General features: G+C 37.3%; 1 protein-coding gene across 7 annotated transcripts; it reads right to left on the bottom strand.

The window, feature by feature from the left end:
- Positions 1-14,909: 14,909 nt before the first annotated feature.
- Positions 14,910-20,928, bottom strand: LOC108456979 (cyclin-T1-5-like). Of its 7 annotated transcripts, XM_053019563.1 has the most exons (9): positions 20,838-20,865; positions 20,346-20,458; positions 19,055-19,376; positions 17,973-18,054; positions 17,562-17,696; positions 16,780-16,955; positions 16,549-16,700; positions 15,127-16,158; positions 14,910-14,979 (listed from the first exon to the last, which is right to left on the bottom strand). In XM_053019563.1, exons 3-8 carry the CDS (start codon positions 19,270-19,272, stop codon positions 15,140-15,142), a joined length of 1,782 nt encoding a protein of 593 aa, XP_052875523.1. In that variant the 5' UTR covers positions 19,273-19,376; positions 20,346-20,458; positions 20,838-20,865; the 3' UTR covers positions 14,910-14,979; positions 15,127-15,139. The 7 variants fall into 7 exon arrangements, with proteins under 7 accessions (XP_052875523.1, XP_017611248.1, XP_052875521.1 ...); XM_017755759.2 differs by having other exon boundaries at positions 14,910-16,158; XM_053019561.1 differs by having other exon boundaries at positions 14,910-16,158; positions 19,055-19,325; positions 20,838-20,864.
- Positions 20,929-21,715: the final 787 nt, after the last annotated feature.

The raw sequence follows: 21,715 nt of genomic DNA, 5'->3' as shown, positions 1-21,715 counted from the left end.
AAATAAACACATAATGAGATGCATGAAAAAGGTCAAGTAGGAACAAAATAATATCTCATATTCATTGACTTCAAATGTGGCAAACAAAACAAGTTAACCAACGAGAGTAAAAATGTCAAAAGAAAGAAAGGATCGTATTCAACAAATGCTCTAGATATTCAACACATGAACTCTTCCACGTTCCTCAATCAAGAATCTTTCGAGTATGGCTTCTTGCGTGAAAATTTCGAGCTTTGAAGTGCTTCAAATCAGTAGTCTCATTGTTTGACCCATTGTTCAAATGCCACGCTCTTGGGCGAGTTTACTTCATTAGGGCGCCTCTCGGGTTTTCATCCTAATCTTTTGTGTTAATCAAGACGCCTTTTCGGTTTTCACCTTGATTTTTTTTTTTAAGATGCCCTTTTTCGGGTTTTCATCTTGATTTTTTTAGGCATAATATTTCTTCACAGCATCTGAGTTCACTGGATTCGGTAACTCTTTCCCATCCATTTCAGTGAGAATCAAAGCTCCACCCGAGAATGCCTTCTTTACGACGTATGGTCCTTCCCAATTCGGTGTCCATTTCCCTCGCAGGTCTCTTTGTATTGGGAGAATATTTCTCAACACGAGTTCTCCTTCGTGGAATTCTCTTGGCCGTACCTTCTTATCATGAGCCGCGATCATTCTCTTCTGGTACATCTGCCCGTGACAAATTGCCCTTAGACGTTTTTCTTCGATGAGGTTCAGCTGATCGTATCGAGCTCGAACCCATTCTGCTTCTTCTAACTTTGATTCCATTAAGACTCTCAGCGAGGGGATTTCAACCTCAATAGGTAGCACAGCTTCCATTCCATAGACCAGAGAGAAAGGAGTTGCTCCCGTAGATGTTCGCACAGCTGTACGATATGCATACAAAGCAAACGGTAGCTTCTCGTGCCAATCTTTATATGTCTCAGTCATTTTCCCAATGATCCTCTTGATATTTTTGTTGGCTGCTTCAACAGCCCCGTTCATCTTTGGGCGATAGGGCGAGGAGTTATGATGCTTTATTTGGAACTGCTCGCATACTTCTTTCATCATCTTATTGTTCAGATTCGTGGCGTTATCTGAAATGATTCTTTCAGGCAAACCATATCGGCAAATGATTTCCTTTTTCAAAAACTTACAAACTGTAGTCCTCGTCACATTGGCAAACGAAGCGGCTTCTATCCATTTTGTAAAGTAATCGATAACCACAAAAATGAATCGATGTCTATTTGATGCTTTTGGAGAAATTGGCCCTATAACATCCATGCCCCACATAGAAAAAGGCCACGGAGAAGTCATGACATGAAGGGTGAAGGGCTACATGAATTTTATCGCCAGAGATTTGACATTTGTGGCATTTTCTGGCAAAATTGATGCAGTCACTTTCCATTGTCAGCCAATAATAACCGAGTCTCATGATCTTTCTGGCCATATTGAAACCATTGGCATGCGTTCCGCAAATTCCCTCATGGACCTCTTCAAGTATTTTTCTGGCTTCAACATCATCCACACATCTCAAAAGCGTCTGATCCTTTCCTCTTTTATACAGGATATCCCCATCAAGAACAAATCCACGCCATTCTTCTAATTGTTCTTTTATCGTTCTCATTCGCTTGTTCGGGATACCTTTGATTCTTGATATATTCTAAGATATCATGGAACCATGGCCGTCTGTCTACTTCTTTCTCAATGTTACAACAGTGTGCAGGGGACCTCGATATGCTCATTTTGAGGGCATTATTTCGCTTCTCTACTTGCTTTGAACATTGAAGCCAAAGTGGCGGGGCATCACCATTGGTTCTCTTCTCGTGGAAGTAATGAAAAGTTATTTCTTTGAATTCCTTAATCAATCCAACCACTAAATCATCAGTACTTAATCAATTTTGAGTCCTCACTTCCCACTCTCCACGGATTTGGTAAATCACTAGGGTTGAGTCCCCGTACACCTCCAAGATTTCGATGTTTCGTTTGATAGTGCACGAAGCCCCATGATACTGCCTCATATTCTGCGATATTATTGGTGCGTAGAAGTTCGGTCTTGTAGTGAACGGATAATGATTCCGATCTGGTGATACCAGATTGCGCCAATTCTATGCCCTAAAGCATTTGACGCACCATCAAAGCACATCTTCCATGACTTCTCTTTGATGACTCGAATTTATTTCGTGATGCACATTAAGTCTTCGTCTCGGAAAATCGAATCTTAAAGGCTCATATTCTTTTGTCGTTCGAGTTGCTAAGAAGTCACTATTGCGCTCCTTTTATCGACTTCTGACTTACATAGGCAATGTCATATTCGGAAAGGAGGATCTGCCATCGTGCCATTCTTCCTGATAGTACCGGCGACTCCATCATGTATTTTATTGGGTCCAGCTTTGAAATCAACCATGTCGTATGGTACAACATGTATTGTCTGAGTCTCCGAGCTACCCAAACCAGAGCGCAACAAAATTTTTCAATGGACGAATACTTTACCTCATATTCAGTGAACTTTTTGCTGAGGTAGTAGATCGCCTTTTCCTTCTTTCCTGACTTGTCGTGTTGCCCCAGTACGCAACCCATTGAATTTTCGAACACAGTTAAATACAAAATCAGTGGTCTTCTAGGAGTTGGTGGTACTAGCACTGGAGGATTGGACAAATATCGTTTTATCTTATCAAAGGCCACCTGGCATTCCTCGTTCTATTCTCCCGGGTTATGTTTTCGAAGAAGCCGAAAGATTGGGTCACATTGGTTGGTAAGTTGAGCGATAAATCGGGCGATGTAGTTTAATCTCCCTAAAAATCCTCAACTTCCTTTTGCGTGCGCGGAGGTGGTAACTCTTGGATGGCTTTTATTTTATCTGGATCAACTTCGATACCTCTTTCATCGACAATGAAGCCTAGCAACTTTCCGAGGTAGCCCCAAATGTGCATTTGGCTGGATTAAGCTTTAGCTGAAACTTTCTCAGCCTTTCGAACAACTTCTTGAGGTGCATTACATGCTCTTCTTCCCCTCAGGATTTAGCAATCATGTCGTCGACGTAGACCTCTATTTCTTTATACATCATGTCATGGAATAACGTCACCATAGCCCTCTGATATGTTGCCCCAGCATTCTTTAACCCGAATGGCATCACCTTGTAACAGAACGTTCCCCACATTGTTATGAAGGTAGTTTTCTCCATATCCTCAGGGGCCATCTTGATCTGATTATACCCCGAGAATCCGTCCATAAAAGAAAACAATGAATGTTTTGCTGTGTTGTCCACCAACGTGTCAATATGTGGCAAGGGAAAATTATCTTTTGGGCTTGCTCGATTCAGGTCACGGTAATCCACGCACATTCGTACTTTGCCATCTTTCTTTGGTACCGGGACTATGTTAGCCACCCATTCTGGATATTTGGAGGCTTGTAGGAAGCCAGCATCAAATTGTTTCTTGACTTCTTCTTTTATTTTTAGCAGCATTTCGGGTCTCATCCGTCTTAATTTTTGCTGTATGGGCTTGCATTCTGGCTTTAATGGGAGCTTATGGACCACTAAATCTTCATCTAGCCCTGGCATGTCCTGGTATGACCATGCGAAAACATCTTTGTATTCGCGGAGTAAAGTGATCAAACTATGCCTGGTACTCTCTGAAATAGAAGTCCCAATCTTCACTTCTTGTTTCCTTTCTTCAGTTCCCAGATTTATTGTTTCAACGGATTCTTGATGAGGCAAAATCTGTTTATCCTCTTTTTCTACCATTCTTAGCAAATCAGGAGACGAGACATAGTCTTCAGCATTTTCTTCGGCTTCGAATTCTCCTAAACAAACAGCCTTCTCAAAATCGATTTCAGGACTTGTAACGGGTTTGTTCATGCTGTTGACATCTGAGCACCTGAAAGTTGAATGAAAAAAGGAACTATAGAGGGGCATCCAAGTATTGAAACCAACAAATGAAATGTTATGGCATGAGATGAGGCAAATGTAAAGATTGGCTATGAAATGAGAAAATGATTATGAAATTAGTGATAATGTGAAAGATTATGACGAAATGCATCTTCATTGATATTCATTTGAATGATAAAGAGCGAATGCAGGCTCTTACAAAAGAATTCTATTATATCTAAAGACATAACAGAATGTTAACGTTTGAGCATTACTCTGAAGACTTATAAACTACAAGAAGTTTCTCGGCAGTCCAATTGTTCAACTTGAAACCCAAGGGACAAGGGCGTATCCTCGAGACACCTTTACTTACACCAGCCCCTTTGTCAATGACGTTTATACTGACATTCTGAAAACCCCTTTCAATTAACCCCAGTATGTTTCGTGGATCATCTTGTCCAAGGGTACATCATTCCCGCAGATGTAAATGTTTTTGACAAAGGAGAGTACTCTATTGGTTCCCCTTCTGGTTCTCGGCCCAAAGTTCTTGCAATTCTTCTCTCTTGATCCTTCTTCCACTGTCTTCTTCTTTGACGCATGTCAGGCTGGAACCCCAAACCGTATCGGGCCTTGTGGTGCACTGGCTTTAAAGCCCTAACTATTCCTTGCAGATGTCTCCCTAAACCTCTTCTCGCACGAGCTCCCCTTCCTACAGTCAACTTGACACCCATTCTGGTATTTCTCGACAGTTTTGGCATTGGAATTCTGTTTCCCTCAGCGACGAAAGTGGCATTGACGAATTCAAAGGATCGAAAGGAACATTCCACTGCGTCCTTGCTTACTTCCAGGTATGGCGCATCAGCAGAGATAGATACGACAATGTCTTCTTCGCCCTCGACTGTGACCAAACAGCCATCCATGATAAATTTCACCTTTTGATGGAGGGATGATGGGACTGCTCCAGCAGAATGGATCCAAGGTCTTCCCAGAAGGCAATTATAAGAAGGTGTAATGTCCATGACTTGGAACTCGACATCATAAATGTAAGGGCCCACTTCCAAAGGGATTTCGATCTTTTCTATGACTTCGCGCCTCGTCCCGTCGAATGCCCTTACCGTGGAATGACAGGGCCTTAAGTAGGAAAAATCCATCGGTATTCTAGAAAGCGTGGCCAATGGCATAACATTTAACGCTGACCCATTATCGATGAGTACGTTTGGTATTATGTATCCCTTACAACGAGTCGTGATATGCAGCGCTTTCACCAAGCCTCTACCATTTGGCGGTATCTCATCGTCACTAAAAGAGATGAAATTGTCCGCATTCAGATTGTTTACCCACCTATCAAGCTTCTCGACAGATATGTTGTTGGCCACATAAGCTTGATTTAACACCTTCAATAAAGCATTCCGGTGTGGCTCTGAATTTAACAGTAGAGATAGAACTGAGATTCGTGCTGGCTGCTTGCTCAATTGTTCCACCACACTATACTCGCTGTGCTTAATAAATTTCAAGAATTCTTGAGCTTCTTCCTCATTCACAAGCTTTTTAGTTTCTTGCACGGGTGGAATTTCTTGCTCGACTTCGACTTCGTGCATCACTGCTTTCCCTTTTTGCTTCAAGTCGCTACTTTTCTTTACCGGTTCAACTTCTTTAGAATAGCACCGTCCACTGCGGGTAAAATGACCTACTTCCCCAATGTCTTCAGTTGTGGCTTCAAGCTTTCCTCCTTCAGGTGTAACGATGTTGACATCGTACTTCCACGGTACTGTTGTATTGTCCTTATAAGGGAAAGGAGATGGTACTTCAATTATCATTTTTGGTTTCACCGGTTCTTTCTTTGCGTCATAATAGATTATTAACGGTCGGTCGGCGCTATATGGGAAACCTGATGATTGATTGTCAGAGGCACATATTTCTCCACTATCGGCCTCTTTGGCTTTACAAAAAATCTCAATCTCCTTATTGTCCATCATACTTTGCAGTAAACTTCTGAATTCCTCGCAGGACTGAATGTTATGCTCCCCAATACCATGGAGCTCGCAAAAACTGTGACCTTTTGCATCTTTTCCTTTGGATACTCCGTTAAAACGACAGAGCAACCCTTTCTCACTTAGTATCTCTCAGATTCTCTGCAGAGGTGTTCGTACTTCAGAAACCCATCTTCTATTTTTCCATTCATCCTCTTTCCCCACTGTGTTCACATTCCCTTCGGTATGGTTAGGAAACGGGTTCCCCGTGGCGTTACTGGCACTATCGAATCGTAGGATACCCGCGTCAATGAGTCCTTGAACTCTTCTTTTAAAAGCAAGACAGTTCTCAGTAGAGTGCCCCTGGTTTCCTGCGTGATATGCATAACTAGCGTTTGGATCGTACCATTTCGGGTATGGAGGTTTAAGGGGTGCCATGTAATGGGGTGATATTAATTGCTTCTCCAAAAGTTTTGGGTACAATTCCCCATATGATACAGAATAGGGGTGAATTGTCTCTCTCTGATTGGGCCTTGTTGGTCTTGGTTCATTTCGGGTTGGCTTTGAGTGGGTAGAGTGTTTTGTGGGAATGTGGTGACGGTCTTTGGTTGTTGGTGGCGTATCTGAGGGTAGGACGGATGTGGTGCTTGGTAGTAAGGGTTTGAGGGGATAATAGAAATTTGGGGGTAGATAATTTGAGGTCGGGGTTGGTTAGGATACGAATTGGGAATGTAACGACTCTCGGTTCCCACCATGTGGGCTTCGGTTCTTTCTTCCTTCTGGTTCTTTGCTTTCTTTGAGCCTTGATCCTTCCATTCTACCACTTTTGACGGCATTCTCTATGAGTTCACCGGATATTACGATATCTGAAAAATCCTTCGTAGCACTTCCCACCACTTGTCATAGAATGGTGCTTTCGAGTATTGATGAAAAGGACCGTTATCTCAGTCTTAGTCAGTGGAGGCTCCACTTGGGCCAAGATATCTCTCCATCTTTGCGCGTACTGTCTAAAGGATTCTACTGGTTTCTTCTCCATCATCTGCAAGGTCATACGGTCTGGCACCATATCCGATACATGCTTGTATCTGCTGCAAAATCTCGACGCCAAGTCCTTCCAAGATCGAATCTTTTCTCTACTAAGTTGATTGTACCACCGAAGAGCTGATCCTGTTAGACTATCTTGAAAGCAATGTATGAGTAGTTTATCCTCATTCACATAACCATCATTTTTCGCAAAACATGACCAGATGCGCCTTTGGATATCTTGTCCCATCATACTTCTCAAAATCGCACTTTGAACTTGGGGCAAAATCGGATCGGTACCAAACCGAGTTCTTTGGCACCTAGTGCGGAGAAGACTTGATGCCTTCTATCGCTTTGAGTCTTTCCTCTAGACCCCTATATTTTGCGTCATGGTTATCCGATTTCAACTTGACTACCTCTGTTTGGTCATCCAGATCCGGGACTAGTGGATTAGCGGGACTAGCCCCAGGTTTGACGCGAATATTCCTTGCCCCAAATTAGTGGGTGGAGCAGGTGGCATAGGTCGATGTTCCAATCCGGTGGGTTCCCTTGAGTATACCCTCTCGTGTTGTATATGCGTGGTGGAGTGAATCACAGGGGATAGAGTGGATCCCGATCATGGTGAATTCTTGATCGAGACTCCTCGATGTCGTGGCTCGCATGGGTCCTTTTCCTTTAACTAGAACCGACATCATCTCCATCATCTTGGCCATTTGATCTCTTTGCTCGAGTGATTCCTCTCGAGATCTCACCATTAGGTCTCTCGTCTCTTGTTGCGATTTGGCCGCTTGCTCTTGCAATTCTCTTTGAGCCTTTTCCATCCTTTCAATTCTCTCATTGAATTCAGCTTCCATCACTCTAGCTTGTCGGTAGCGTTTTATCTTGATGACGTGGTTCCATCTTGTGGTATTACAAGCTGCGAATTATATATTTTGTCTTCACGACCGAGTATGGGATATGCAATGTATGGATGAATGCATGAATGAATGCACGAATGTCAAAATGTTAATATGTTAATTATGCAAGGAATGCAAAAAATTAGTGTTAATTTCAAGGTAGCCCCATATTTAGGCATTTCATTTATCAACATAGTCTATTACACAAAGTTTCCATTTTTCCAACGGTTACACAAATTTCTTAGCCACATTGCCTTGTTTCTTCACTTGCTCTAAAAACTCTGATATGCTCGATCTTCGGCTCGGAGGGAATTGGCAACTGAGAGCTTCGGCTTCATCTGATAATTGAACAACTTGTATAGCCGCTTTGAGAATTTCATTGATCAAGAAGTCGAGTTGCATTTCTTTTTCTTTGAGAGTTCCTTCATACGCGTGAATGTCCCTATCGTACTGCTCACTCTTTTCTTCTAGAGTCTTCGAGGTTATCTAATTGTTGTTGACGAGATTGCGATATTTTCTAGATCTCGTGTTTTCCTTTTAATTCTTGATGTTCGGATGACTATTCGCCAATTCTGCAGTCACTATTTCATACTCGGCGTTTTTCCTTCTTAACTCTATCACAGCTCGCGCAGCGTTTTCTTCCTCTTTCTTTGCTTTTCCCTTCCAAAACTCCATTCCTTCTTTGATATTGCTAATTTCTTCCTTCCATTCTCTGTCGACTTGCCCAACCCGCTATTCTTTATAGTGCTTCTTAATTTCTTGTTTTCCAAATGAAGGTCCCTTAAGTCGTTTCTCACAATCTCGGCTTCTCTTTGTACTTTTTCGCTCGGACCTTTCAACTTTGAACTTTAATCTTCGTTGATAGTTTTCTTCTTGAAGGGCACTAAGGTCCCGAGACATCTTGGCCTTTTCTCGTTCAATTCTTGTCTTGCCACTTCTAGCTCGACGGCGTTTCCTTGAGAAAGGATTCGGATGGGGTGGTTTGTTGACGAGATTTGCTGACTATTTACCCGTTGCTTCCTCCATACGCCGTAATCTTGGGTAAGGGTATTAGCATACAAAGCTAATTCCATGAAATGAATTTCCTTCCAAGACTTTGCAGTGTCTTGGACTCTCTTCATATATCCTTCACCCGCGAAAGCGAACTCGAACTGTGCTAATCCTCCAGTTGCGGGGAGGAATTGTCGTGAAGAAAATTGCCTTTGGACCAATAGCGGAGCATATCCAACTCCTCCCCATAACCCAAGTAAAGGTACCCAATCTTGGCTTCCACATTTGTATAGCAGAACTGAAGGACGAATCTAGGGTGCTCTCCATGTTATATCCTCGGCGCGAAGATTCTGAAAGACTGATACCCAATGTTGCTCGGTGACTTCCTTCGACCATTCTTTCTTGAGGAAAGCTTCTAGCGGGGAGAATGTTTTAGAAAACATATGGAATAGAGTGCGCTCTACCTTCCAGAAGTGACTCAAAATCCAAACATTGAGCAACTGCGCGCATCCTGATAAATCGTCCCTCCCCTTTTTTTCGACAACTACTCAGGGACCTGAAGGTTTCTGCTAGGATGGTTGGGACAGGGTTGACTCCTTGTTTTAACCTTTCAAAGAAATCAACTACTGCCACTTGAGATGTCCGAGAACCTTTGGGAAAATAACCAAACCATAAATGGCCAAAGCGAATAGATTTACCCTTTTCAGCATGTCAGGATGGTTCAGAGTCAAATCTCGTAGGGAGGACCATGGAATGCAAATGGTTTCGTTCTTCTTCTTTATCTGTCTTTCAGCCCATGCATCGGTCATATCTGTCAGTCTCACTAACTTTTTCTTGAAGGTCATCGGCTTAGGCTCCTTCACATATATTTTGCCGAATTGTACATTGTCGATGCGGAGTGAAGCAGCATACTCTTCTATAGTTGGAGTCATGTCTTCTTGATTGAAGGTGAAACAACGATAAGTGGGTCCCGAAACCGAACCATGGCTTGAATCAACTGTTCATCTACACGGATGGTGATCAGGTGAGCTATATCTCCATACCTCTCAGTGAAAATGTCTCTAATGTCTGAATCCCACTGATTCCAAATTTGAACCAAATCTTCGAGGTTATTTTGGCGAACATTCACAGTTATTTGTTCGGGCAAATTGGCAGCACACCTTTCCACAAGACTATCCCCCTTGTCCCTTTGAGTTTTTAGAGACCAGTCTCGAACCACGGCATTCTTCTCGATCATTTGTGTAATTGACTCCTCCATCAGAAACCCGTTTTTTTGGCAACCAACCTTTAATCAACACCTTCCTAATATGATGCCTACGATGCATGATGAAAATAAAAAATAAAAACAAACAAACTCGGTTAGTAAACACAACAATTATAATTTGAAAAACAAATTAAACTACCCAATCCAATTCTCTTGAAAGGTAAAAGGCATTTTCCCCGTGTACTTATTTTGGTGACTATAAACGGACAGAGGTTCGTCATGGCTCTAATTGGATAGCTCGTATGGTTCATTATATGCAGTCTCGGTTCTAGACAGGTACTCGAATTGCTCGTACTATCATCTACTAAGATTAGCACGAAGCCTCGGTGGCTCACGAGTTTAATTCGAGGGATTACATTTACTTATGCTTATGCGGAGGGACAAGTTAACTCACGAAAGCATAAGTCATATGTAACCCGAAAGTATTCACTAGCCTGTGCGGAGGGACGAGTTAACTCACGAAGGCATAGCGTTTACTTTCACTTAAGCAGACGAGCCGGGTAGAGAGCTTTATGTTATGCAAAATGCAAGTGCACGGTATGTGGGAGAAAAACTCATAAACCTTTGTGTTTTACTTAAAGGAACTAAACCAAAACCATAAAAGTTGAAAACGAAAAACAAACAAATAAGCAAGTTAGAAGAGATACAAATGCAGAATTTTGAAAGCGAGATTTTGGATCACGACCAAATATTTACTTTGAACAAGGAAATTTGAAAATTTTAACAACACATGCTTAACTCGACTCGACTCTCAAAAACGCGTCCCAGTGAGTCGCCAAAATTGCTGACGAAAAAAAAAATTTTACGCTTGGTCGCTAATTATGGTGATTTATTAAACATTTGAAAACCAACTTCCGATTTTATTAACAAAGGAGTCGCCACCGATCCTTTTATAGGTGTGATCGGACACCTAATAAAATTATTTTAAAACAAAAGAAGGCCAAATTTAGGTCTACGTGAAAGTTCGAGAGAAAAATTGGGGTTCGGAGTCGATTCTGCGAGGAAGGTATTAGCACCCTCACGACGTCCAAAATTGGTATCTCATAAACATGTATTGACTTGATTTTCAAAAATACGAGTTCAATATAATATTTAATCGTGATCCGATTGAAAAATAGGAATTTTAGTTTTCGATTTTTTTTAGAAAGGGTGTCCCGTTTCACAAGCCGGCAATTTCACCCAACATAGCGATGAAATCGATAGCTTAATATTAAATCGGTACATTGCCTTATTTTGAAATTAATTAAAACATGAGAAAAATATTCCTAAAGTGAGAAATTAAAATAGATAAAGAACATAAAAAAAAAATGATATCATTAATGAAAAATATTAACATGGAATACTAGAATATTAAAATAACAATAATAATGATATTTACAAAATAGAAACAAGTCATGTACTAATAATAAAATAGGAAAAATGATATATTTGGTAATAATAATATAAAATAATAATATGTACATAAAAATACATATATATGTATATATATAATAAAAGTATGTAATAATAATAATAATAATATCTACAATAAAAGAAAATATTGGGAAGCGTACATAAAAAATATACATAAAAATTTACAACAATAATATAAAATAATGATATGTGCAAATATATATATATATATATACATATGTATATAAAATATACACTAATATAATAATAGTTATAATAATACTAGCAATAGTAATAATTTGTAATAATAATATATACACAATATGGAATTTAAAATATACATATATATATATATATATGTATATAATAGTATTTAAGAATATATACATAAGAAATATATAACTAATGGCATATATACATAATATATATATATATATAATATACATAATATATATATATATATATATACATATTAGAAATGATAAAAAATATTAACACACTACATAAGTGAATAAAATATAATAATAATACTAAAATAATTGATTTAAATAGTAAAATAACTAAAAAGGATTAAGTTGAGCTAAAAACAAAATATTTGGGGCAAAATTGAAATAAAAATAAAAGGAAAGGACTATATTAAACACACGCGGAAACATCAGGGGACCAAAACAGCAAATATTCCTTCCCATAAAATGCAGCACATCATTGTGGACTAAATTGAAAATCGCGACAAATTCCGGGGCCAAATTAAAAAACCAAAAAATGACTTAATTGTAAAGTAATAAAAAGCGGAAGGGCTAAAAGCGCAATTTGCCCTTCCTTTAAAAAAACACGCGGATCCTAGGCGGGTCGGGTCGGGTCGAACCGGTCCAAGTCAAAACGACGTCGTTTTGGGGTTAAATGACAACCCCAAAAACGACGCTGCTTTTGAAAAACTATATAGGCCAAAAATAACCCAAAAAAATCATTTGGAGGAGGGAAAGAAAAAAAAGGAAGAGAGAGGGAAGAGAGAATGGAGAGAGAAGGGAGGGGGAAGGGAAATCCGATCGGGGCGACCGGTCACCGGAGGCTCGCCGGCGCCGGCGCCGGCCACCGTACACGGTTGCCGGAAAGGTAAAAAAAATCTTTTTTTTTTTTTATTTTATTTTATTTATATTTTATGTTTTAATATATATAGGTTAAAAACTTAAAATCGGATTAAAATAAAATATAAAAAAAATCACCTTAGATTTTTTTGTTTCTTCAATCTCTAATTTGAATTTGTTTTGGGTCGTTCTATTGTTTTTTTTTGGTTTTTTTTTTGAAATTTTTTTCTGGAAATTTTTTTTTGTGCTGGAATTTTTTCTTTGGATTTTTTTTTTGCTTCCCTCTTTATCTCTTCCTCCTTTCTTGATTAAGGTTTCAACACCCATCATCACGGCGATTCACCGTGCGAACAGAAGGGGAGCGCCACGGGTAGATCCGTAATACTCTTTTCTTCCTTGATTCTTTTTCGTTTTAAAGTAAGTTAAAGAAAAAATAAAACAAAGCAAAGATAAGCAGAAAGATTGAGATAACAGAGAAAAATTGAAGTTCACCTTCGAGCTTTCCTTTTTTGTGTTCTTGATACAAACTTTTTATCCCTTTTCCCTTTTTTTGTTGTTTGGGTGGCTTTATATAGCCTAATTTTTACATACTTTATTATTATTCTCTATTCTTGCTTCATTTTGCTTGTTTGCGGTGGCATGGGCATGGACAATGGGGTGTGTGATGGTGTTGGCGGCAGACAGATGGGAGAGTGGGAGTGGTGCTGGTGGCAGACTCACCAAAGATGGGAGAGTGGGAATGGTGCTTTGGTGGCGAGAAAGCATGGGAGAGTGGGAAGAGGCAAGTGGGAGTCTAGGGTTTGAATTGGGCTTGAATGTTGGGCTAGGTTAATTTTAGGTTTTGGGTTTGAGGATGGGTTAAATGGTTTAATGGGCCTGGGTATTTTGTAAACGGGCCAAAATTGGCCTACAACATATATATATATATTTTTTTTTCTTTGGGATTTTGTATTTTTATTATAACTTTTGTGTTTGTTATTTGTTGTATAGGATTTTGAGCAGTTTAGGAAACTGACTCCATAGTTGAATCGATCCACAGTTGGATTATCGGTTTAAATACTTAAAAATTTAAATCAGCTCTAGATTATCAATGTTTTTTTTTATCGCTTTCGAGTGATTTACTCAACACTCTATTCAATTTTTTTATCTGAATCGGTTTAGTCCGAGTTGAAAGCAATTTGATGTCTACTAGTACAGCTATTGTTTATGTAAAAAATATATTCATAAAAATAAATGAAGTTTTCACTGAAATAACAATCTCAAAATTATGAAAATATATATATATATATAAATAACAAAAACATGCACAACGGTTGTACCAAAGAAATCCTCTATTATTGAAACCTAATTAATTAAATTAATTCTTTTACTATTAAAAATAAACTATAAAAATAGTCACTTTTGTTTACCTTAAATTATATTCTAATTCACTTATATTTAAATTATTGTAGTATAACATTTTAATCACTAAGTCGTTAATTACGTTGACAATGTAACGATAATGTGATATGTTACGTCATCATTTTAAACAAAAATTTTAAATTAAATCATACAATTAATCTTTATTTTTTAAAAATTTTAGACAAATTAATTTTTATTCTTTTATATTCTTTTAACGGTTGTGATTATAAGCATTGACTTATCGTTATGGATAAACCTTGTAGAGAATAAGCTATTATGCAGGAAATGGTCGATTGCTATATCAAAACCCTTACTAAAGTCGTCGGTAAATTTTTTATGATTTTTTTTGTGGCACATTAAGATTATTTAAGATATATTTTCATTTCAAAATTTAGAGTGTTATTTTGTGCTGCTTACATTATTATGGCTTAGATTGTATTTTAAGACCATCCTATTTGATATTTATTTGTTATTTGATACCTTAAAAGAAATAGAGATTGTAAGAGAACAGAATAAACAAAAGAGGAGGAAAAAAAAGGTTAAAATAACATTAAAAAATTAAATTATTCAAAACGAAAAATATGAGAACTAATTATACAATGTAACTTAAAATTTTACTTAAAATGATAATTTTACATGCCACATTAGTTTACCATTACGTCGTTAACGACAATTAACAACTCACTAACTAAAATATTACAACACAATAGTGTAAATAATTAAAACATAACATTTCAAACATAAGTGACTAAAATGTAATGCAAGATAAACAAAATAAATATTTTAATAGTTTACCCTACTATTAAATAGATCAATTTAATACACATACTATTAGAAAAGATCGAATAAAATTAAATTAGAATACAGTTAAAATTTACCATTCAAAAATTATTTTTATAATTTTGTAAATTAAATTTTTGTTCAAAATTAAAAGCAATTGAAAAAGAAATATCAAAGACATTTTTTATATAGTAAAAATTAACTCTATGAGGGGATTATTGGGACCTCACAAAGCACTTTAAGCCATGCATATGAAGTAAATAAATTAATTGCCTCTTTTACTTTCTCTTCTTCAAGCCTAAGCATCCTCGTTCCGAACATTCTGTTACAGTCAAGATATAAAAGCCAGTGTAGGCAATCAAAATTAGAATTTAATTTTTAGTACATGGAAAGCGAGGTTCGAAAATCAGTCAGAAACCAGTTTTCCGATATCATACGCTCATTAATAAATCAAAATGCGTGGACTTACTGTTAATACTGCCTCAGAAATGATTCTCATGTGCATGCCTTCGATATTCTTTATCCGGATAACTATTACGACCACTTTTTGGCCCATCTTCTACATTGTCGTGGTTGTAACTTGACGTGTACTCATGATGTTTCTTCCCTTCAGATTGCCTCTCTGGTGGGCTTCCACCTTTTCGCTTTCGGGGGTTTACTTTTGGAGAAGCATCATCCAGCATTTCTCCTTCTTCGGCAGCCTCGGTTTCGAATCCTTGAGATGATTGCCCTTTTGTAATGTAGTGGTTCGCTTCTCCCATTTCCCCATGGTCCTTAATATGATCTTGATTCTCATTTCTAGACCAGTTCTGTCGTTCTCGCTTGATTTTCTCATCTTCCACAGCCAATTCAACACCATCCTCTAGCTCCCTCTCGATAAGATCGTCTTCGTCCATAACATCCTTTTTCTTCATCGTTTCCCCACGCGACTTCCTTCTTTTCTCAAGCGCGGCCTTCAACTTATTTTTGTCTATTTTAATAGCTTCTTTTGGTGACTGGCCAACAGGTCCTTCCCGAATATCCAAGTTTCGCCCAACCACACCGCTACCCTTATGTGATGCTCCCTCATCTCTCCATTCACCGGTTTCTGCAGTGTCATTTCTTCCACCAGTTCTTTCCAGGTCTTCTCCCCCAGTTCGCTCCATTCCAGACCTAGATTTATTTGAAACTTCCCTCATGTGCTCCTTATGCGGTAATAGCTCATGATGTTGATTACCATCCTTGGTCTCAGTATCCAACTTGTGATCAGTAATAACACCTCCAATCTCACCATTAGCACTATTTTGATTTTGGGCAGTCCTTGTTGACATACCATGTTTGTCAACAGATGAGTGGTCGGCCACTGACCGTGAAGATACTTGTTTTTCCTCACTTCCCGATGGATGTTTAGCCGGTGTTCGATGAGATGTATCACCACCGACGCCACCTCCTTCTACTTCACTACCCTGAGACGGGGGAACTCGGTTTTGCTCATAAAGCTCCAGCATTTGATTGCTAACCTCTTCAAAATAAAATAACCATGGTTGACTTAGTACGATATCCAAACTAAACACACAAAGGGAAAGAAAAAGAAGATAACTATGCGTCCACAGCAGGATCCACGGAATTTCACACGACGCGGCAATAAACAGACTGCCTACCAAACCAAATGAATTGCAAGTAACAGATAGATACCATTTTGCATCCAATGGGTTAAATTTAAGAGAAACAACATCTTTCAAATACTTTAATATTCATTTTTCTGGAAATAATCATGTTCGATGCATATCCAGACATGTAGATACTGAAGAAAAAAGAACAACATACCTGTGTCCGACGCTCACACTTGAGTCCAGAAAACATAGTATATCCACAAGTTATTGAAAAACAAATTTATGGAGAGGACACCAACCTTCCAACTGGCGTGGGGTGACGTCAAATTCTTGCCACCAGACCTTCTCACCATCTGACGGAAGCTTTACTTTGAGGAACTTGGCAGCAAGGAAAATAGCACCAGCTGCAATATGATGAGGCTTAAATTGGAGGCAGAGCGACGTCCTCAACCTGCAAGGTGCTTCACAATGAGTCAGAAAAACAGAAGTGATTGTTTTCAAACTTGAAGGAGCACTGCTTGAAAACATACCCGTCGTTAACAAAATTCCATGCGACTTGGGCAAGAGCATTCTGAGCAACCTTGAATTTCTTTATAGCCTCAACAAGAGGTTTATATGGATGGTGAACATTGAGGTCAAACCCCAAAGTGGCAAGCACAACCCTCTCCCCAATTAAAATTAGCTCCTTTTGTTGTTCATACACTTCCTGCAAGAGATATTGAGGCTAATGAGCAACGCCTAATAACTACATTATGCAAACAAAAGAAAATTAAAAACAAAAAATTATTAACTAGGGCATAAAGAAATGTTATATTTTAACAATAATTTAAAAGAAAAAAAAAAGTAGCAGGGAGATATTTTACCAAGGACACAGCTGTTGGAGGAAAAAATTGGATTCTGAGCAAGAATTTTGATTTCAAGAGGAACAGACAGAAGGAAAGAGAAACACACCATGATTGCGATTTTACACTCATGGGCAATATATCAAACAATAACCAACAGACTGGACAAATATTACACGTGCCTAACATCTCAAAGGTGAAGTCCTCATACCGAACCGTGCATGGGAATTTTAGCTCATTAGGCTTTCTAAGAAGAAAATATGGGGTTAGTCTTATATGTCCGATGAATAAGAAAACGAGTGAAAGAGAAAAAATGGAATAAGAAAGATCATGAATGGCAAGTAAGAACAGGCAAAAGAACTACTGAACAAGTCAGGGAGCAAGATACACGACAAGGAGGAAAAGTGGTCAAAGCATCAGTACGAGGAATACATATAAACTGGCGAAAGCACCATTAAGTTAAAGAACACCTTCTGTTTGATCCTCTGAGCTGCAGCAGGATCTTTTTTGTGTATTATCTCATAGGAAACAAGAATAACATCCTTTAACGGACGAGGTGTCTCTTCAACTTTCCCAGCTAGGAACATACACACAGTAGCAATGGTCTGCCAAGCAAGGAAATGAAGTTAAGCATATGATCATAACAAAAAAAAAAAAATCTTCAGCTAGTATAATAACACTTTTCATGGTTTTAACCCTCAGTCATTCTAGCATGCATACCAGCATTATACCATCCAAAAGAAATGGCAACCCAATAAAAATGCATAGTGAAATGGAACCAAAATACGAGGACAGCTTTGAATTTTAAAAGGAAAGAGTAAATACAATTACCTTGATAAAGTTTAAGAAAGATTAACTGGACAATGAGAATAACAACTCACCCTTCTATCATTTTTCACATGTGATTGTCGAATGAAGAACCGGTGACAAAAGATTATTGCTGTGGCTATTGTTACCTGAGGCCTTTATCAGATAAGAAACGGAGTCAAATTCATTCAATCAAAGCCAACAAAGATCCAAATATTATCAATACAAGTAATGTCACACTGTAACTCTCCATAGATCAAACCTAGTCAAATATGAAAAAGCCGTCCTTGAACAACACCCTTTAGTTTTTTATAACTGATATAAACACCTTTCCCAGAAATATAAGGTGGAAAAGGATGACAGATATTCACACTCATAGACACACACAATTTACACGTATATGTGCATGAGTAGCTTTTACTACGAGTTAAACCACACAGAGTGTCAAAAGATTGCCAATAATAGAAAGAATTGACAGACTACAGACACACACATGCATGAGTGCCAACATGCATGCACAATACCATTTCCTACGTCATTCTACTCCCAAACAACCACTTGTCTAGATTCTTCTATAGTTTCATCACAGCAAGCCATAGAGATCCAACAATCGCTCACCAAAGGCATCCTATCCAAACCAGGAAATGTTGCCCAAAATTATTAGTAACAGCAGCTATAAACATCTACACTATAGACAGTAAAATAAAGATATATACTTTAAAAAGAAAAATGCTAACATTAAAAACTTTATTTCATTTCTATAATTATGATATGGTGAATTCAAATTCTACTTTCAATCCAGATACCAGCATTGAAACAACCAGCAAATTGCAGTAAATAACATCTCAATGTTTGCAAAATGAATTATAACAACGTCGAATAAACAAATTTAAAAACCTTCTACCTAATATAACATTAGTATTACTTCCATTTTTTGAAGCTATAAACTTTATGAAGAAATTAAATACATACATTGACGATAAACAGGAAAGACATGCATGTGCGTTACACATAAAACATGCAGCGAATTACATTAACTTTCTATTTCCATTATAAATGATGCTTGATGTTCAGAATGGCAACTAATGAAACCCAATATTCACATTCAACACGATAAATCAGCCCATTGGCATCCGAATGTGGACCATGAACTTACACTTTCAGCCTCATGCCCAAATCCTGCAAAAATGTACAATACGACTTGCGCAAGTATGTCTCTTTCTTCAAATCAATACCATCCATTCTTGATGGGGAATTTTCTTCTATTTCTTTTCTTGAAAAATACCAACGACGGACTTCCTCTTGCTTATCTTGAGAATTTCTAGAAGGCCCACTATCAGATGTCGAATGATGCGAGGAATCCCCAGGTAACATTCTGGCTATATCTCTCTCCTAACACTATGACACCTCCAACAAAAGACAACTCCCTATAAAATGAGCAGGACTTTATTTCTTCATAACCAGCCTTTAGAACTATTCTGATCAGAGAAATGACAACAATGTAAGACATTATGTTGACATGAATTAGAAAAAAAAAATGCTGCACAATGAACATGGAAAGCACCCCATTATAATTACCAGGGTTCCAAATGGCGGTGGCATAGAAGTGTCTGCCACCAAATTTAATAGTGGTGTGAACAAATTTCACATCAATAGCGGTGGATCGTGGCCACAAATGACAATGTAAAGGATAATAGCAGAGGTAACAGTCCACTATTTCCTCTAAACCAAAACCTTTTAAATAATTGTTCTAAAAACAATAATCAGACAGAAGACTCTGAGATGAGAGAGAGTAACAAGCAGCAGGATCGAAAAAAGAAAATCAAATATACCAGAATTATTCAAAGGCAGACAACAGATAACACAAACTGAGCCATAACTCAAAATTAATAGTGGTGTGAACAAATTTCACATCAATAGCGGTGGATCGTGACCACAAATGACAATGTAGTGGATAATAACAGAGGTAACGGTCCACTATTTCCTCTAAACCAAAACCTTTTAAATAATTCTTCTAAAAACAGTAATCAGACAGAAGAGTCTGAGATAAGAGAGAGTAACGAGCAGTAGGATCAAAAAAAGAAAATCAAATATACCAGAATTATTCAAAGGCAGACAACAGATAACACAAACTGAGCCATAACTCAAAATCTCATGACTCTAACTAGAAATCTTCAAGATAAGTTTAGGATTTCAAATTCATGGATTTAAAAATCTTTGTTCGGTAAATAAAATATTTCAAATTCAAGATTTTGAATTAATTCAAATTTATGGTTTAGAAAATTAAGGAGTTTGAATTTAGTTATATTTAATTTGTAAAGTTATACAAATCCTCCCCATCTAATAAACACACCGAAAATCTAATAAAACCGAGTCCAATTTTAAATAAAATAGATACAAAATCTCATAAAAAGATTTCATCTGAAAATTATTCATCATCCACCAACCTTACGGTGATTGGCTTGTGTCGAGTAGGTAAATTTGTGCTCATCAAATTGATCACAGCCGCTATCTTCTAATGATATCCTGGAGACACTATCTCCTTCATCATACCTTCAACCTACAAATATAAATATGTTAATTATAAAAAAAAAAAAAGAATCAGTTCAATCTTTCACCCAAAAAAAACCTAGAAAATAAATTCCAAGGATTAAAAAAAACAAAAAATTAATAATCTGCAATATATGAAAGAAAATATACAGTTACTAGCCAAAGAATCCCAAAAGTTTCGATATTAGATGCTTGGAGCTTAAAATTCCTCGAAATTTAAATCGAAACCCCTACCTCTTCTACAAGCTCAAAATTCCATCAATTTATTTCCTTTTTTTCAATTTCTATTTTTTAATCTAAGCTAGAACATCAAAAAGCAAGAATCAAATACTAAATCTATTAAATTTTATATATAAAAAATTGAAGGAAAAAAAATAAAGATAAATAACCTGGAGGCGGAGGGTGGCGCTTCGCTACTCTCTCACTGCTTCTTTTTTAAGTGTACGAAAGAAATAGACACAAATTCTTTTTTATGATTTATATATTAAATTCGTTTTACGAAATTACAAGGTTATCCCTGTTCTTTCGGATTATTAAGAATTGACTCAGGAGTCAAGTCGCGGCATATAATTAATATACGATTTAGTACAACCAATGGTCCCCTAACTATTGCTTGGATTCTAAATTGGTCCCTGAATTTTTCATTCACAGCTTCTTAATTGAGTTCTCAAAATATTAGTGTTTTATTAATTAAGTGTTTTCTTTAGTTAAGTTGTCAATTTAGGCGTTAAATGACAGTTCATATCTAATATGAAGTATTTTTAAAATACGAGAATTAAATTAAAATATATATACACTTGTCTGCATAAATAATTTGGATTTAATGTATTAAAAACAATAGTTTTATTAAAATTTAATAGGGTTATTTCTTTTTAATACATAAAATTCAAGTTATTTAAGTAATAAGTACACACGTGTTTGCAATTTAATTCATATGTTTTAAATATATTCCATGTTTTTGAGCATGCACTTAACCCCGAAGCTAATGGCGGGCTGATGAAATAATTTAGTTGATGCAATATTGATATTAAAGACTCTATTAGAAAGTTTTGAAATTTGAGAATTAATTTAAAATTTCAATAATAGTTTGAGGGTGTTAATAGAATTAACCCTTAATATATTGCAATTTTTTCCTTTTTGTGATAAATGAAAATTACATGTGTTTCCTCCAGAATGGAAGTTCCTGCTAAATATATTAATTTCGTCAAAGATGATTTTTTTATTTCTATTAAATTTTTAAATTTGAATTTTTTCAATGAAAAAAACA

This window comes from Gossypium arboreum, chromosome 9, assembly GCF_025698485.1.
Source record: "Gossypium arboreum isolate Shixiya-1 chromosome 9, ASM2569848v2, whole genome shotgun sequence".
NCBI lineage: Eukaryota > Viridiplantae > Streptophyta > Magnoliopsida > Malvales > Malvaceae > Gossypium > Gossypium arboreum.
The sequence above is the reverse complement of the archived record's forward strand: the minus strand, read 5'-3'. Positions and strand labels throughout refer to the sequence as shown.

Bases quoted from the DNA above. Each gene is read 5' to 3' on its own strand.
- LOC108456979 (XM_017755759.2), bottom strand. From the start codon at position 19,272: ATGTTACCTGGGGATTCCTCGCATCATTCGACATCTGATAGTGGGCCT. The intron at 16,956-17,561 runs GTGTTCTTTAAC...TATCTCTTGCAG, and splicing joins CTCAGAGGATCAAACAGAAG to GAAGTGTATGAACAACAAAA. The intron at 16,701-16,779 runs GTATGTTTTCAA...AGCACCTTGCAG, and splicing joins TGGAATTTTGTTAACGACGG to GTTGAGGACGTCGCTCTGCC.